The sequence below is a fragment of the Cyanistes caeruleus genome, unplaced genomic scaffold, assembly GCF_971803275.1.
Source record: "Cyanistes caeruleus unplaced genomic scaffold, bCyaCae1.hap1.1 HAP1_SCAFFOLD_91, whole genome shotgun sequence".
In the NCBI taxonomy this organism is placed as follows: Eukaryota; Metazoa; Chordata; class Aves; order Passeriformes; family Paridae; genus Cyanistes; species Cyanistes caeruleus.
In genome coordinates, this window is record NW_028255895.1 from 1,411,422 (window position 1) to 1,429,823 (window position 18,402).

General features: G+C 53.4%; 1 protein-coding gene across 1 annotated transcript in view; it reads right to left on the reverse strand.

The window, feature by feature from the left end:
• Positions 1-3,944: 3,944 nt before the first annotated feature.
• LOC147646590 (uncharacterized) overlaps positions 3,945-18,402 on the reverse strand; it is a 97,449-nt gene continuing 82,991 nt past the window's right edge. The window contains exons 5-9 of the mRNA XM_086873282.1: positions 6,472-6,573; positions 5,947-6,054; positions 5,189-5,260; positions 4,738-4,998; positions 3,945-4,528 (exon numbers count right to left, since the gene is read on the reverse strand). Coding sequence (XP_086729408.1) covers positions 4,892-4,998; positions 5,189-5,260; positions 5,947-6,054; positions 6,472-6,573 — 389 coding nt within the window. The 3' untranslated portion in view covers positions 3,945-4,528; positions 4,738-4,891. The remainder of the gene's footprint in view (positions 4,529-4,737; positions 4,999-5,188; positions 5,261-5,946; positions 6,055-6,471; positions 6,574-18,402) is intronic.

The following is an 18,402-nucleotide window of genomic DNA, read 5'->3' on the forward strand; positions in this document are numbered from 1 at the left end:
GCATCAGGAAAATAGAAAACTATAACAGAAATGGTTTTCGTGTGAAAATCTCCATAGATTAGCAGAAGACTTCTTTTACTATACAAAGTCTGATGAAAAGACTCTAACAGGAATTGGGACTGTTTTAAACACCAAAGTTCCAAAGTTTTTTGTCTCTATGTTGTCATGTGAACAAGAGAATGGTGGGTAGTGGGGGTTAAAAGTGTTTTCTGGCAGTTTTTTCTGGTGTTCTTATTCTTGTAGTTTTATTAATAAACTTTATTTATTCCTTTGAAGTTTTAAGCCTGTTTTGCTCTTGTTCTAATGGAAGTTAAGGTTGCTGGAGGCTGATGGGAGTTTTTCCTCCTGGCCAGTACCTGGCCATTTCTGAGAACTGACAGTAGTTTTAACCATTGAAGAGTGACATCAACCTGTGAACACCACCCTTTAAACCTTAATCCCAGGAATTTCTCTTTCTCTTTGGTTTCTGGCTTTTGAAGAGGTCACAGGGCTCCGGTTCAGCCTCCTCCCCCCCAGGTCTGACAAGGGCACGGGGGGGAGCAGGGCTGGCCGGAGTTCTGCGGTTCCCGGCGGGGGATGGAGACTATGAAATGACAGGAGCCCCTTCCCAGAGGGAAGTACTCCCATCTGTCCTACTGGACTGCCCTGACTGTCAATCTTTGACTTCTTCAAAGGGTCATTGCTAAACAAAACCTTGGTTTTGCCTGCTGACATTGCTGGTCAGGCAGTGTCCCAGGAGATGCTCTTGATGGTTTCCTCTTTTCCTGGGCTTGGCACTGGAGGAGGTCCAGGCCCAGGTGATGCCACTGAAGGAAATGTGCCCTCATCCCAGGGACGCTCAACACGGACTCCCCCAGCCCCTCAGTGCCCCGCTGCTGGTCACAGCAGCCCCTGCCTGGCTCCTGCCACCCACACTCTGGTCAGCCCTGCCTGCTCCTGGACATGGGGCTCAGCCAGGGCTGGTGCTGTGTGGGCTTTGCTGGTGGTACCAGCTGGACACTGGGGTGAGAGCTCCATCTCTTTATTGGAACATAAGAGCTGTGCTGGGCCCTGCCCTGGCAGGAGGGACCCACCTTCAGTCCAGGCCACAGAGCAGGGCGGGTCCCTTCAGGGACACAGGGCCTTGCTGTGGGTGGTGGCAGCATCTGCACAGCAGCAAGCTGGTAATGCAGCTGTGCCAGGGACAGTGGGCATGGGCATGGAGATGTGAAATGTGTGGTGCAGGTGTCCCTGAGGGAGGTGTTTGGCCTTTCTTGTGAAGCTGCAGAGGGGCACCTATTGAGAGAGGAGATGGCTGAGGTCCCAGCTGCAGCTGGCACACAGGGACCCTCCTGCACAGCGGGAGATTCTCACTGTGCTCAAAGATTCCCTCTGAAGCCTAAGAGGGGAGCTTGTCAGAAGTCCCAAAAAATATCTGGGGAAAGGTCTTAGGTTAGTTGTTGAAACTAGGTACAAATCTCCAGCGGGAAAAGAGCCTCTCCAGTAGGCTGGGTGTTTTGGGGTGTCTTAGTTCTTCCTAGAATAAAGATCACCAATTGAATGCAATTTCAGTTTTTATTCTAGAAGTGTAAAATGTTCCAAGATTATCTGAATTCTAAAACTACCTTGAAAAATCCTGAACTACTATGGAAATAAGTAAAAAAATATTTGTAGATTTCTTTCTACAAAAAATATTTCTAAATATTTCTAAAAATGAAAAGCAAAGACAAAACGCGGTCGCCTTTTCAGAATTCTAAAACTAATTTGAAAAATCCTAAAGAACTATGGAAATTGGGAAGACATATTTGGGGTTTACTTTCTACCAATAATAATTCTAAAGAGTTCTAAAAGTTTCTAATTTCTACAAATGAAAAACAAAGTCAACATGGTGCCCCATGCCCGGCTGCTGCCTGCCCAGCCAAGGCTGTGGCCAGCCAAGCAGCTGTGCCAGTGCTGGTGGTACCAGCCAGAGCCCAGAGCAGAAGCCCAAAGGTGTTGCTCAAGCCCTTCCCTGGCAGGAGGGGCCCACATTCAGGCCTGGCCAGGCACCAGGGCCAGCACCTGCAGGGACAGAGGGTCCTGTTCTGGGTGGTGGCGGCACAGCAATAAACTGATAATGCAGCTGTAGCAGGGACAATGGACACTGGCTTAGAGATGGAGGATGACAGGTGCAGGTCTCCCAGACTAACGTGTTTGGCAGGACATCTGGAGGTGCAGAGGTGCTCCTGTGGAGAGAGGAGGTGGCTGAGGCCCCCAGCTGCCGCTGGCACGCAGGGACCCTCCTGCACAGCAGGGCCCAGAGCGGCCAAGGCTCCCCAGCACGGCTGGAGCTGCTGGCACAGCTTGGCCCAGCTGGACAGCTGCCCCTCACGGCCCTGGCGAGCAGGGGATGGCTCTGGGCAGGGTCCCTGGCCAGGAGCGGGCCCCAGAGCGCCTCTGCCTTTCAAGGGCAATCTCGTCCCCGCTCTTTCTCCTGCCCACCTTGCTTTGCCTCTGCCCGCTGCTCCTGGGGCTGCTCTTGGCCAGGCAGCCTCAGTGGGAGCCAGCACTGGCTGCAGCCTCAGCGGGCTCCCCAGGACAAGGCCCAGCAATTAAGAGGCCAATTAAAGGCCTGGGCAGCAGCAGAACTCTTGGCAGAGTTATTTGGACAACCACTGACCACCTGTAGATATACAGGTCCACAGCAGCCTCACTGGGAATGTTTCTATTCTACAATAGACTTTCAAAAGAAGCTGTTTGAGGGAAAGATGAACAAAACACTCACCGTTTTGTCTTCCAGCAATACCAGATTCCAACACCACATAAAACGAGTAAATGCACCAAACAAATCAGGCCTGCCATTATTTCTGGCCAACAGCGTGTTCCCTGACAGAAACTTCTTCTGATGTCCTTCTGGGAATTGGGAACACGTGTTGTGGTGCCGGCTGCATCTGTGGGAGCAATGGGCAGTGACAGCCTGTGCTGTGCTGCGCTGCTGAGCTGGCAGCACGGTGGGTATGTCCAGGATGTTCTCTGTTTCCCCCAGAGCTGGGGCCTGCAGGCACCTTGTTGGCCCTTGGCACAGGCTGTGCCACCCAACAGAGCCCAGAAGGCCGGGAGCAGAGCCCGGGGGACAGCACAGCTGCTTGGGCAGTGGCTCCTTCCAGGGACACGGGCCAAACCCATCCCTGAGCAGCCACTGCCACCCCTGAGCCTCCCTTCTCCATGACATCTCCCCCAGCCCAAGGGGACAGAGCCAGGCCCTGTCAGGGGCCAGTGCAGCCCCTGCCCAGTTCCGAGCCAGGGCTGGCTGTGGCCCTGGGCTCGTGGCAGGGCTCCCGCTCGGGGCTGCTCCTGTGCCTTGGGCCTCTGGGCGCTCACGGCTACCTCTGGGAGCAGCTGCACTGGGATAGATGTTGGTGCATGAGTCCCATTTCCCAGGAGCTGGAAACGAGCTCCAGAGGCCTGGAAGCCGAGGTGCCTCCAGCTTTGGCTGCTGCTGGGTCATGCGAGGGCCAGCCCTAGGGGAAGAGCTGCTGGCACACAGCCCCGCCAAGGGCTGAGCCCAGCACAGCAATTACCTCCTGTGTCTGGGCCTGTGCCTGGCATTGCCTTCTTTCCTGCCAATGAGCCACTGCTTCCTCTGGGAAACGTCTCCACCTGCATGGTCTTTTGGTCCATCCCTTGAGAAAGGAAGAGGCACAGCTGAACCAGATGGAGAAGTTCTTGATTTGGGTGCTGGCATTTTCAGGACCTCATGCTTGTCAAATACGGGGATAAGGTTCAAAAAATGCCTTGGCTTTTGGGCCAGCGCCAGGGCCCACCCTCCTCCAAAAAGCTGCCAATTCTGAGCAGTAGTGAGGGGATCGTGCAGGGTGAGGGCACACACGTGCACGGCTCTGTCCTGACACCTGCAGCGATGCTGCCCTGGCTGAGCTTTGGGCTCTGAGCTGGCAGCTCTCCCAGGGGGAAAGGCCTTCACCTACCCTCGCCATCTCCCAGGGCCTCAGTCCTGGACGTGGGTTGGGAAGCCAGATCACCTTCACCAGGAGGCTTGGCTGCAAGAAAAGGCAGGACAGAAGAGCTCCCGTGGCTCTGTAGGAGATCCTCAGGCTCCCTGGGGCTGGCAAAGGAGCTGCGCAAGGCACAGCCCTGGGCCCAGCCCCTTCCCTCTCTGCTCCTCTCCGTGGCTGCACAGAGCACATGGAAGGAGACACTGGCATTGCACATGGGAAGAAGATTGACAGCTAAATGCTCCTTTCTCCCACTGACAGCGATGCTGTGGGATCACTCAGGGCTCCAGAAGGGAGCAGGGCAAGGCTTCCAGAATCCTTCAGCCCTGAGATTATGTTAAGGGATATGGCACATGAGTGAGCTCTTGCCACCTTGACATTATTCCATCAGGAAAAGCACATTGAGAACTTGCCTCCAGCATTCTCCAAGTTTTGCCAGCTGTCATCTAGCCGGGCTTCCAGATAATCCATGTCCTGATCCCAGTCTAGAAGCCAGTACAGATCAGAGCCACGTCCATGGTGCGCTGGGATCCACTTCTGCCTTGGGGTAGTGGGCACTGCAAGGGGTTTGGGTTAGATCGTGAGTACCAGATGTCAGTGGACATGGCCAAAGCTGCAGAGGGGCCTGGGGAGCTCTGGGCTGGATCCTGGTCACTCTCCACCCTCTTTGCAGTCCCTGTGCAACATCCCTGGTAGGGGGTGACAGGGCCAGAGCAGGGGTCCTGGCTGCTGAGTCTCAGGAGAAGGCTGAGGGACATGGACCCACCTTGTCCTCCCTCCAGCATTTCCTTCAGCATTTGCCTCATGGGTTTTGATGGCACATGGGGTTTCTGGTGTCCTGCAGCTTTGTTCTTTCCACTTGGAGGACCTTAAGAGAAAACAGTTCCCCTTTGCAGGAATGGATCCCAGAAAACCAGTGCTCATCCTGTGGGGTCAGGAGGGACACACCACTCACCCCTGCGATGGGAGCCGGGCTTGCGTACAGTTACCAACCCAGGAGCTGGGAAAGTCCTCCCTGCAGGCACACCTGTAACTCAACAGCCACAGAAGCTTCTGTCACCTCTGCTCATCTGCACAGGCAGCACTGAGCCACAGCAGTGGTGAGGGGAACGCGATGGGCGAGGGCACACACGTGTATGTCTCTGTCCTGACACCTGCAGTGGTGCCAGGACATTGAAACTGCTTATTCTGCCAAGAAAGGACCATTGAGAACTTACCTCCAGCATTTCTCAAGTGTTTCAAGCTGTCATCCAGCAGGGCCTCTGGATAATGCAAGTTGTGATTCCAATCTAGAAGGGAGCCCAGATCAGAACCCTGCCATGGTGTGCTGAGATCCCCTTCTACTTTTGACAACTGGGCACTGCAGGGGTGTCAGGTAAGACCCTGGGTACCAAATGTTAGAGGACAATGGCCAAAGCTGCACAGGGGCCAGAGGACCTCTGGGTTGGTGTCTGGTCACTCTCCAAGCTCTTTGCAGTCCCTGTGCAACATCCCTGGAAGAGGTGGCTGGGGCAGCCCAAGGCCCATTGGGGCTCTCTCACGGCTACAGCTGAAAGTCTTGCTAAAGCAATGGGGAAAAACTGCAGCAGGCAGTTGCACAACTATCCCTCCCTCACTCCTGCCCTCTCTCCCTCACTTCCTGCCTTCCTCTCTGTCTCCATCCCTCTTTTCCCTGGGACAGCTCTCCCAGCCCAAGGGGGCAGAGCCAGGCCCTCTCAGGACACACTGGAGCCTTGGCCTCCCCCTCCGCCCATTCCCCACCCTGGGCACCCCTTTGCAGTCGCTGCCAGGTTTTGGGACGTGTCTCCCATGGATGGACCCCAGCAGGACTGCTCAGTAGCCGAGTGCCCTGAGCCTGCTGGGGATAATTCCTCTGGGCTGTGCCGGTCTTGGCCAGGCTGTGCCTGCACTGCCAAGCAGCAGAGATGGCAGCTCAAGCCTCAGCAGGGCTCAGGCCCAGAGGCACAGCAATTACCTCCTGTGACTGTGCCTGGCATGGCCTCCCTTCCTGCAGCAGAGGCTGCCCATGGGCCACTGCTTCCTCCAGGAAACTCCGCCTTGAGCACAGCCGCTCTGTCCACTTCTGCAGAAAGGGGCAGCTGGATCAGATGGAACCATTCCCCACTGGGGAAACTTCAGGAGGCAATGCTTGTCAAAGGCATGGTTAAGGATCAAGAATCCCTGAAAAGTTTTTGGCATTGGCCAGGGCCTAACCTCATCCAAATAGCTGCCCTTTCTGATCTACCTGGGGACCAAGAAATTGCAGGGGATCTCAGTGTGAGCATGACCCTTGCTGCACTTTGGGCTCCCTGCCTGCTGATGCCAAATGCCTTCCTGCAGAGGCTGGGGAGAAGCTGCAGCCAGGCCAGGCTGGGAAACAGCCTTGCAGGCCATGAAAGCAACAGTGGGGCAGCGAGGCTGCCATGGATCCGCTTCCCGCTGTGCAAAGAAAGCCCCTGGCTGCTGAGTCTCAGGAGAAGGCAGAGGGACATGGACCCACCTTGTCCTCCCTGCAGCATTTTCTTCAGCATTTTCCTCATGGGTTTCGATGGCACATGGAGTTTCTGGTGTCCTGCAGCTTTGTTCTTTCCACTTGGAGGACCTTAAGTGAAAATAGTTCCCCTTTGAAGGAATGGATCCCAGAAAACCAGTGCTCATCCTGTGGGGTCAGGAGGGACACACCACTCACCCCTGCGATGGGAGCCGGGCTTGCGTACAGTTACCAACCCAGGAGCTGGGAAAGTCCTGCCTGCAGACACACCTGTAACTCAACAGCCACAGAAGCTTCTGTCACTTCTGCTCATCTGCACAGGCAGCACTGAGCCGCGGGAGAGGTGAGGGGATCGCACAGGACGGGGGCACACACGTGCACGGCTCTGTCCTGACACCTGCAGTGATGCTGCCCTGGCTGAGCTTTGGGCTCTGAGCTGGCAGCTCTCCCAGGGGGAAAGGCCTTCACCCACCCTCGCCATCTCCCAGAGCCTCAGTCCTGGATGTGGGTTTGGAAGCCAGATCACCTTCAGCAAGAGGCTTGGCTGCAAGGAAAGGTAGGACAGAAGAGCTCTCATGGCTGTAGGAGATCCTCAGGCTCCCTGGGGCTGGCAAAGGAGCTGTGCAAGGCAAAGCCCTGGGCACAGCCCCTTCCCTCTCTGCTCCTCTCTGTGGCTGCACAGAGCACATGGAAGGAGACACTGGCATTGCACACAGTTAGAAGATGGACAGCTAAATGCTCCTTCCTCCCACTGACAGCGATGCTGGGGGATCACTCAAGGCTCCAGAAGGGAGCAGAGAAAAATTTCCCAGAATCCTTTAACCCTCACGCGACCTTAACAGAAACAGCACATAAGTGAGCACTTCCCACCTTGACAGATTATTCTGTCTGTACAAGTGGCAATTCAGAACTTACCTCCAGCATTCTCCGAGATTTTCAAAGTCTCATTCACCACCGATCCCAAATAATTCAAGTCATGATCCCAATCTAGAAAGAAGCACAGATCAGAACCATGGCCATGGTGCACTGGGATCCCCTTCTGCCTTAGGGAACTGGACACTGCGAGGGGTTTGGGTAAGGCTGTGGGAGCCAGATGTCAATGGACATGGCCAAAGCTGCAGAGGGGCCTGGGGAGCTCTGGGCTGGCTCTGGTCACTCTCCACCCTCTTTGCAGGCCCTGTGCAACATCCCTGGGGAGGCAGCAGGACCAGCCCAGGGCCCCTGGGGACTCTCTCCCTCCCACAGAGGAAACCCTCCCTAAAGCCCTGTGGAAAACCATCCCCAACTCTTCCCAGGAGAAGGAAGTGCTGTCCCAGGAAAGGGAAGCCAGGCTGCGGGCTCGCTGTGGAGCAGCCTGGGCAGCCCTGTCAGGCAGGGCCACTGCCAGGAGGAGCAGGAGGAGGAGGCGCAGAGCAAAGGCCATGGTGCCTTGCCCTCTGCCAGTCCTGCAGCTCTTGCTGCCACCACTGTCCTGACACCGCTGTCCCAATGTCAGCACCGCTGCTGCCGCCGCCACTGCTGCCGCAACAGTCGTGGTCAAGGACTGACTGCTCGGTCCTCGTGGTGCTGTGCAACCACGGGGCTCTGGGACCTCTGTGACCTCAGAGCCTGCTGTCACCTCAGCCTGCTGTCACCCCAGAGACTGCTGTGACCTCATGGCCAGCGTGGAATTGTGTGGGGAGTGGGATCTGCCTTCTTCACCAGGGAGCTCATCCTGCCCAGCAGCTCTGTCCAAGGGCTATGACAGGGTCCCAGCCCAGCTGATCTCACAGGCTGGGGGATGAAGGGATGGAGAGCAGCCCTGCTGAGAAGGACTTGTGGCTGCTGCAAGGAGAGAGGCTGGACATGAGCCAGCCATGTGCCCCCAAAGGAGGCTGCCCAGCAGCTTGAAGGAGGTGATTCCACCACCCCTCTGCTCTGGTGTGAGCCCACCTGGAGTACTGCATCCACCTCTGGGTGCCCAGCACAGAAAGGACATGGTCCTGTTGGAGCTAGTCCAGAGGAGGGACAAAATGCTCTGAGGGCTGGAGCCCCTCTGCTTTGGAGACAGGCTGGGATAGCTGGGGGTGTTCAGCCTGGAAGAGGGAAGGCTCCACGCAGACCTGATTGCTACCTTTCAGTACTTTAAGGGAGCTTGTAAAAAAGACAGGACAGAAGTTTTAGTAGGGCCTGTTGTGACAAGACTGAGGGGGAATGTTTTCAATCTAAAAGACAGTAGATTCAGACTAGACCTAATGAAGATGTTTTTTACACTGTGGGTTTTGAAACCCTGGCACAGCTTGCCCAGAGAGGTGGGCATCCATCCCTGCTGACATTCAAGCCCATGCTCTGAGCAACCTGATCCAAAGGTGTCCCTGCTCACTGCAGGGCACTGGACTAGATGGCCTTTAAATGTCCCTTCCAAGCCAAGCCATTCTGTGCTGCTGTGCACCAGTAGAGCAGTGCTGGAATAATGCTGGGGTGATGGTGCTGGCACCTGTGTTTCGGTAGTTGTGCCATTTAGCTGTTGGCCAAGAGAGGATTGATGGGCTGCACAGTGAAGTCTGCAGAGAACAGTGTGCTCAAGGAGAAACAGGAGAGGAACAGGGCTTCCAGCTCAGATAAATGCCAGCATTTTGCTCCCATTTCTTGTTAAGAAATAAAGCAATGTTCTGAAGATCCCTTCAGTGTGGGTGCACTATTGGCTGTATCAGTGCTTGTGTTCTGTAAAACAGGTGAGCTGTTACAGCTTCTTGCCCCATTTACCACTGGATAAAACCCAAATACTGCATTGCTCCATGTCTCCTTTCTTCCAAGTAAAGGCAGATTTTGTTCATTCTTCAGTGAGACATATTCATCTGTTGACAAGCAAATTCTTCTTGCCATTCACACAATGTTGATTTGCTCTAATCAGATTGTGATTAAGACTTACCTCTCACTCTAATTAAGGCTGATGGATTGTGAGGCAAAGTGTTGCATCATTTGCCCTGGAGAGAGTTTTTCTCTAATTCAATGACATTTGAAGACAGGTGTAGCCTACCATACTTATGGCATTAGTCTCTGTTATAAATGCAACGGCAGATTAAAGATAAGAAAAGATAAATTTATTATAAATTAACAAAACAGCAAAACAGCGAGGAAAAACCACAATAAATGAACAGCGCAGCGCTGGGTGGACAGGGTCTATACGCAAGGTATAGGTGTTCCCAAATCCACGTCCGAGGGTTCTTTGGCCTGGGTTTTTATAGGGATTTTATGTCCCCAGGCTAGAATTCCAATCAGTTTCCATTCACCAAGTGTCCCTGATTGTCGGGTGAATGGATTTCCTGGCCTAGAAAATTGAGTCAGTAAGTGTCCGGGCAGAGTCTCCTCAAATGCAAAGTGAGTCTGTATGTATTTTAACATATTTCATCACAGCAGAATCGAGGGATCCGGGCTAGCGCCGATGGATATCTCGGAGGAGTAGTCTCTTCTTTGTCCTTCTTGATTGAGTTACTCTAGCATAGGTTTGGCGGGTGTGGTGTTCAATTCTGGCAACGACCATTTTCCTGAGGCTCGTCCCTTTTGTTTCGCTTGATGGTCTCCGGTTGAAGTCGGCCGGGCGTTGCCTAGGTCCGGAGGTAGACTTTCAGGCTAGTTCTTTTGTTTCTATGATGGCCTGTGTCCTGTCTTTTCCTCCGAGTTGATGTGCCTGCTGAGGTTTGTTATCTGGGGGGGGGTTCTTTTGCAATCTGTAACTTTGGAAGAGGAATTCTACCTCGACCTGGAGGAGAATTCCTCATTCCATATTTTCATCAGTTATAACTACACATACTTTATTTAAACCTTTTCTTTCGAATTTTTAATCATCTAATTCTTTATTACAGTCTCCAACTCTGTCCTTTTCTCTCACCCAAGGAGAGGATCAAGGTCTGCAGGTCTCATCTGTGCACCAAAAGAGTTAATATCTCACCCAGACCTGCAGATGCTCATGATGGTTTCTGCCGGGCAGTGGCCGAAGCAGTCACAGTGATGGATTTCATGCTGCCCTGGGGCTGTGCCAAGATCTCAGGGGGCCCAGCCAGAACAGTCGTGGCTGTTCTGCCCACATGGCTGGTCCCAGGCCCTTGCTCCCTTCAATTCCAGCTGCGGGCCGATGGCTTCCCCTCCCTGTGCCCGGCAGCCGCTGGGGCCGTGCGGGCCGTGGTGAAGGGGCCTGGCCCAGCCCAGAGCCGCTCCCGGGGCCTGGCGGAGCCCGGCTCGGTGCAGGCCAGGCTGGAGCAGGGCCGGCCTGACCAGCACCCAGTTAACTCTTCACAGCTGGAAACAACAGAGAGCTTTCCTGGGCTTGCCTGCCTTTAAAATGTGGATTTCACAGAGGAAGACTCAGCTTCAAAATTATTTAATAGCTTGACAATTCTCGGAGCCAGCCAGCTATTGGTTTTGCTAAGCACAGAGAAAACTCTTAGCAGCCCCCTCCTAGAATAAACATTTGCACGGGTGGCTTCTTTCCTCCTCAACAAATATCAACTAATATAAAACCAGCACAGACACTCAGGGTGAAGCAGGAAGCAATTTTGAAGCAATTGTTTTAAAGCAATTGTTTTAAATCAATTATTAAGCACAGATTGATGTCACTCCCCCAGACCACAGTGACTCCGCCACCTCCCCTCTGGCCAGCCCATTCCAATTCCCAATAAGCCTTTCTGGGAAGAACTCCTTCCTACTGTCCAGCCTAAACCTGCCCTGGTGCAGCTTAAAGCTGTGTCTCCTTGTCCTGCCCTCCAGCAGATCCACACTTGCAGCCAGCTTGGTGTCATCTGCAATTTGTGAGTGCTGGACTCGACCCCCTCAGCCAGACCCTCAGTGAAGATATTAACCAGGCCTGGGCCCAGCACAGATCCCTGGGGACACCACCAGGGACTGGACACCAGCTGGATGCAGCACCATCCCCACCACTCTCTGGGCCCGGCCTCCAGCCAGTTCTGCAGCCAGCAAAGAGTGCTCCTGTCCAAGCCGTGGGCTGCAGCTTTTCCAGGGAATGCTGTGGCTCTCCGTGTCCAAGGCCTTGCTCAAGTCCAGCTCGACACATCCAGAGCCTTTCCCGCACCCACCAGGCGGGTCAGCTGGTTATAAAAGGAGATCAGGTTGGTCAGGCAGGACCTGTCCCTCCTAAAGCCACGCTGGCTGGGTCTGAGCCCTGGGCCATCCTGGAGGTGCTGTGTGATGGCACTCAAGGGGGTCTGTTCCAAAACCTCACCATGCACCGAGCTCAGGCTGACAGGCCTGCGGTTCCCCAGAGCCTCCTGCCAGCCCTTCTTGGGGATGGGCTCACACTGGCACCTCCAGTCCTCTGGGACCTCCCCAGTGAGGCAGGACTGATGAGGAGAAATGATGGAGAGCAGCTTGGGGAGCTCATCCACCAGCTCCCTCATCCCCCTAGCATGGATCCCATCCGATCCCATCCACCTGTGAGCATCTGAGTGGCTCAGCAGGTCTCTGACTGCTTCCCCCTGGATTACAGGGGGCTGTTCTGCTCCCTGTCCCCATCTACCAGCTCAGGAGAACACTTGTCCTGAGGAAAACCTGTCTTACTGTTGAAAATTGAGGCAAAGAAGGTGTTGAGTACCTCAGCCTTTTCCTCATCTTTGGTAACCATATCCACCCCAATAAGGAATGAAGATTTCTTTCTTGAAGTATGTCAGTTCTTCCTGGACCCCTTTGTTTAAGGACTCCTACCCTTAAAAAAATCTGTACCTGATTCATTAGCAACCAAAGAACCATCCTGAATAGGCCATAATTTGCCCTCTGGAAGTCCAGTGTAGGAGTTTTGTTGATGCTCCTCCTTCTTTCACAGAATATTTCAAAACTCGATGATTTCATGGTCACTGCACCCCAGGCAGCCTCCAACCCCCACATCCCCCAGCAGCCCTTCTCTGTTTGTGAACAGCAGGAGATACAGCTTTCCTTGGCAGTGGCAAGAGAAGGAAACCTCCCCAAAGTGCGGCTTGGCAGGTTCAGCCTGGAGGGGAGGAGAAAGAAAAGTCCCTGCCAGGGTAGAATTTTGGTGCAGGAGGTGTCCCAGCGTGAGCCTGGACCATGCCATGGCTGAGTGTGCCAGGAGCCGGCAGTCAGTGGGGCCCAGGGATGCTCCAAGGGACTTGGAGTTTTGCGTCTGACTCCTTAAGCAGCTTCTTCAACCTTCTCTCAGTGCCTGAGGGTCCTGGACTCAGCCCCAAATCCAGCCTGGGGTTCATTAAAATACAGAAAGCCTTGGGCGCTCTTTCTCTTCCTTCCACTGTCTTCAAGTCCAAGGCTTGTGCAGCTGCTTGGAGTCAGTTTGGAGTTCTGTTAAGGAGGAAGATTTGAAAATCCACCATGTTTTTTATTTTATTTAAATCAAGGGTGTATTTTTCTATTTTCTAGTTGAGAGAAGAGGTGACAGAAGCATTCCCCAAGTGATCTTGATGCTGAATGTCTCCTGAGGTGGTCTGGTCATGGAGAAGAATGAGCCCCTTGTGGGCTGCCCCTGTTTGGACAACCTGCTCCTCACCCCGAGCCTCAGCATGTCTGACATCACCCACCTGGGACTGACATCCCAAAGCATTGAGAACATTTATCAATTTTTCTTTATAATTAAAATCTAATAGAAAAATAAAAATAAAATTTTAATTTTTATAATAATATTTGTCTATCTTTTTATAAACTAATTTTAATATTTATATAAAAGAATTGATACATTTTTAGCAACTAAAAGCATTACTGGTCTTTGGTTTTAAGTACCACAATTCCCTTCATTAATTAACTGACCACTATTTCTCCCTCTTTATGCAAATTATTCCTATTTTTAGTTCGTTAATCATCTTTTTTATCATTTTCTCAGACAGGGGAGAACTGTCTGAGAAAACAGGGAGGAAAATCAGGGAACACAAAAGGGGCCTCTTTGTGGTCCACGGAGACTTTTCGGGGTAACATTTGAGGCAGTTTTGGGTCTGGGAAGGGAATTTAGAGAGAACTTGGGTGTCTGGAGGATACTTGGGAGAGCCGGATGGGCACGTGGAGGGGCACTTAGGGATTCTGTGGGACAATTCGGGGTCTGGGGGAGCATTTGAGGGTCTAGGGGGGCACTTGGAGGTCAGGGAGGGGAATGTGGGGGCCCTTCGGGGTCCGGATGGACACTTGGGGGGCTATAACCGGGAATCTATGGGCCGCGGGGAATGATGGGAGTTGTAGGCGCCGGTATAATAGGGTTTAATGGGCCCGCGGAGCATGACGGGATTTGTAAGCACAGCTCCAATGGGTTCCGATGAGGCGTGGGGCATGACGGGAGATGAAGTCCCGGCTGGAATAGCGCTCTATGGGCGCCGCGGAGCATGATGGGAGCTGTAGTCCCGGAAGTGGCTCGGAAGGCGGGTTTGGCGGTGCGGGAAGGCACTTGGGAAACATTTTTGCATCCGAGCTGTGGCTGCAGGTCCTCGGGGCGAATGTATACGGCTCGGGAGCACTTGGGGGAACCTGGGGAGCTCTAACCGGGCTCTTTAGGGCGTGGGGCACGGCAGGAGGTTTTGGCGTGGAACTGTGTTCTGGGATGATGGGAGATGAATTCCCAGCAGTGGCTGGAAGAGGCGTCTGTGGAGTCGGGAGCATTCAGGGATCCAGGGACGCTTTGGGGGGTCCCAAACAGTCACTGAGGGGGCACTCGGGGATCCTGAAGAGTTTGGGGGAGACTTACGGGACATATGGGGGCGATACTGGTGTTCTGGGGAGCGCAGGGCAGTCCATCCCAGTTCCTTCCAGCATGATCCCATTTGCTCTCAACCACTCCCAGTCAGCCTCAGCGTAGCTGGACTCCCTGCCAGTATGATCTCAGTCACCTCCTGCATGATTCCAGTTCATCCCAGTATAAGTCCTGTTGCTTCCAGTTACCCCCAGCATGCACCCAGTCACTCCCAGTTCCTGCCTGTTGCTCCTGGCATGACCCCAGTTGCTCACAGGTGCTCCCAGTCAGCCTCAGCATGATCCCAGTCACTGCCATTATATCCCATTTGCCCCCAACCTGGTTTCAATTGCTTCCTGCAGTTTCCTACTCACTGCCAGTATGATCCCAGTTTCCCTCAGTGTGATTGCAGTCTCTCCTGGCATGGGCCCAGCTGCTCCCGGTATGATCCCAGTATGATGTCAGTACACAGCCAGTGCAATCCCAGCCACGGCCAGGATGATCCCAGTACAAACCAGTCCCTGCCAGTGCTGCCACTCCTGGAATCCCCCAGCCCTCTCTGTGTTCCCCCCTCCCGCATCTCCCCAGAGGAGCCCCAAGGGCTGGCAGTCCCCAGCCAGGGTCCCCAGCCAGCCCCAGGTTGGATCTGCAGCCCCCAATTTTCCCAGTTTCCCTCTCCTTTCCCCGGGCCGGGTTCCCCCCGTCCCCAGCGGGTGGGAGCAGCGGAGAGCCCCGCGCTGCCCATCCCGACCTGTCCCGGCTCCATCCCCGCTCCTGCCGTGGGCTGTGAGGGGTTTGGGAACGGGGCACCGAGGGTGTCACTGCTCCTGGGGGAGGAGGCGGAGGGATGGAAGAGGAGGGATGAAGAAAGAAAATGAGAAAGAATGGAAGCAGGAGAAGGAGCTGATGTTAGGGAGGAGAAAGAAAAGGGATGGAAGGGGAGGAGAGGGAGGAAGATGTTGTAAATACTCCACGAACCCCTTCATTCTTGTCCCCCATGGGGATGTGTCCGCCCTTCACAGAACACGGGCGGGAAGGGGTCTCAAAATATATACAACAGGGACCTAAAATATTTTAGGTAAAGAAGGCTCAGACTTACGAGACGTGGTCCTGGGTTTATTCATGTGGATCACCCAGGGCAAGGAAGAGGCTGAGATTCCTCGGGTGCTATCTCTTAAACTTGGGGGAGGGGTGGTGAGGGGATACAGGGGGGTTACAGCCAATGGGATAGGGAAAAGCAAAGGGAGGTTAGGTAGGGACTGACCTTATACAACACCAAGGGTGAGTTCTTCCCCTGGGACAGACCATAATTGTTTAAATGAACTTCAACAGGAAGAGGAGGGACAAAAGAGGATCAGGGAAAGGAGAAGGAACCAAGAGGTCAAGAACTCCCGGAATTCACAGTCCCCCACTAGTGGGATCATCACCCCCCATCCCACAGGTGACTGGGGAGGGGGAACTCAGCCCAGATATTGTGGGAGGTTCCTGGGTTGGGTTTTTGGGGAGGGGATATTTGTGACTTAAGGACTGCAAAGCTGAGCAGAAAATGCCCCTTGGGGGGACGCTGGGGGGTCCCAGCATCCCTAAGTGGGGAGATGGAAATGGGGGGAACTTTTTGGATTCCTGGCACTCCCAGCAGCCTGAGGAGGGATGGGATCGAGTAGACGGAGGACCCCCCAGTACAAGCATGACTCCCAGCAGCTGGGACAGGAGGGAACCCCTGAACACCAAAGGGGAGATACCAGAGATGGAGAACTCCTGAGAGGCATTTTTAGGGCTGAACCTTGATGTTTTGGAAGTTTTTATGGATAACTTGTGATTTCTAGAGATGGACTTGGGCAGGAGGAACCCCCTAATCCAATGTGCTCATGAATTGTATTTTTCCCCAAACCAGGATTTCCCATTCCCAAACCTTAACTGGATGGAGGAGGAGGCTGTGAGGAAGAGGAAGATGCCCCAGGACACCCAGGCAGGTGAGGAGGAAGTCAGTGCCCCTTTCCCCCTCACTCCTGCTCCATCTCCCAGCCCAGCCTGGCCCCCGGCTGCAGGACAACCCCGCTGCCAACGCCGTCCTGCCGGGGACGCACTGGGGGGATCTCCTTCCCCTTCCCTCTGGCACGGAGGCAAATCCCATCCTCTCCTTGTCCTTCCTCCCCCAGACAAGGAGCTGAGGATGGAGACCAGGGAGGACAAATCCCCACGGCAGAACCTCATGGAAGCGGCCATTTTGAGCAGCTCCAGGGCACAAGTATCTAATGGGGTAGAAAAACCCTGGAGATCCCACAGGAAGAGGGGCTCCAAACCCAGTCCAGGGTACTCTGAAGAGGAAAGACCCACCCTGTGTTGGGAAGGCGGCCGGAGATGCAGCTGGGGCTCTGAGCTGGTGGTCCATGAGCAGCTTCAGGATGGGGAGAAGCCCTACAAGTGCTAGGAGTGTGGGAAGAGCTTCAGCCAGAGCAACAGCCTGATCTGCCACCAGATGATCCACAGTGGGGAATGGGCCTGTGAGTGTTGGGAATGTAGGAAAGGCTTCAGCTGCAACTCCCACCTTGTCACCCATGTAAGAGATGGTCCGAAGAGTCCCTCATCTGTCTCACAACTGTCTCAAGGACAGAGACTGAGACCCTGAATATCACAAGGGACTTGCTTTGGGGGTTTGGGCCTAGCTGAGGTGGATGTTTGCCAAGTGATTGTTTGCAGGTGGTTGCACGGTACACTGCTCTCGTTCCTGCTGGTGAGCAGAGGCTTGTGCATGGTAACCTGCACAACGGGATCTCCATGACTCACGGCTCTCGTTCCTGCTGGTGAGCAGAGGCTTGCAAGACATGGATCGCTCCGTACCCTACACCTGCCCCCTGCGCAATGGAATTCATCACAATGATCATCAGTTGTTGGGGAGGGTGAAACAGGGAACCCTTATGAATGTGATTGTTTGGCAGAAGATTCTAAAATATGAAGGCTAGAATCGAAGTAGCAAGGAAAGTCTGCTTTGAGTCATAGGATACTGAGTACTGGTTAACCAAAGAACAATAGCCTAGCCAGCTAGAGAAGAATCCCTGTTGATAAAACAATGTCCTTCTGCTGATAGAAAGTCCAAAGGTCAAGAAGCAAGGAAAGAACTTGTAAAGCTTTGTAGAATTTAAAATGCAACACTGTATGTTAATATAGGGAAGCTCATAGGCTGTATGTAAATTCTTTACTGGGTGTGTCTCATAGTGATTGGTTACTGGGAATTAGAATATTCATTATAGAAAAAGATATATTGGATTGTAACAAGAACTTTGCTCTCTTAACTATTCTCTCCTACCTCTGAACCCCTCTCCCTCACCTCTTACCCCTTTACCCCTCTCCCCCACTCTTAACTCTCAGCCCCCTCTCCCTGCTCCTACCCCTCTCACTAGTCTTTCCTGCTCTCTCCCTCTGGTTTTTCCCTCTTTCCCTCTGTTGCTCTTACTCCCTCCCTCCCCTTTCCCTCTGTTGCTCTCTTACTCCCTCCCTCCCCTTTTCCAACCTCCCCTGCTCTGCCCGCTCTCTCCCTCCTCCTCCTGACCACATGGACGCCGAGGCTGGTGGCGGACACGGGTCTCCCCTCTTTTTACCCTTATAATAAATTGCTTATACTTGAACAGCTTGACCCTGGAGAAGTCTCACCGCAAGCGAGTGTTTTTACACAACAATAATCAGTCTCCTCTGGTTTTGGCCCTGCGCCCCTCGCTTTGCAAAAGACTATAAAATCACACCCCAAACTGACCTTCCTTTGAGATCTCCCCAATGGACAGAAGACTGCATCGTTGGACGGCTGAGTGGACTTTGATGTTGGTAGCTATAATCCCCTTACTCTCTTTTCCTTAGGCTTTGCTTTCTCCTCTTTTCCCTCTATTGCATATTAGTGCTGATGAGCACTCAATAAAGTGTGTTTTGCTGTTTAAGTCCTTGGTTTGCTGATAATCTTTTGTACTCTAAGACCGGCTAAAAGAACCACATCACGAATCCCACCTTGCGGATTGTGACATGCATTGCACTGAGGGAAGAATGTTGTGTATATGCAGATCACACAGGAATAGTGAGGGACACCACGGCCAAATTACGAGAAGGATTAGAAAAGCAGAAAAGAGAACGGGAAGCACAGCAGAATCGGTTTACATCATGGTTTGACCATTCACTGTGGCTGGCCACTCATATCTACCTTAGCAGGACCGGTCATAATGATTGTGGTAGCATTGATTTTTGGACCCTGTATATTGAATAAACTTGTGTCATTTGTT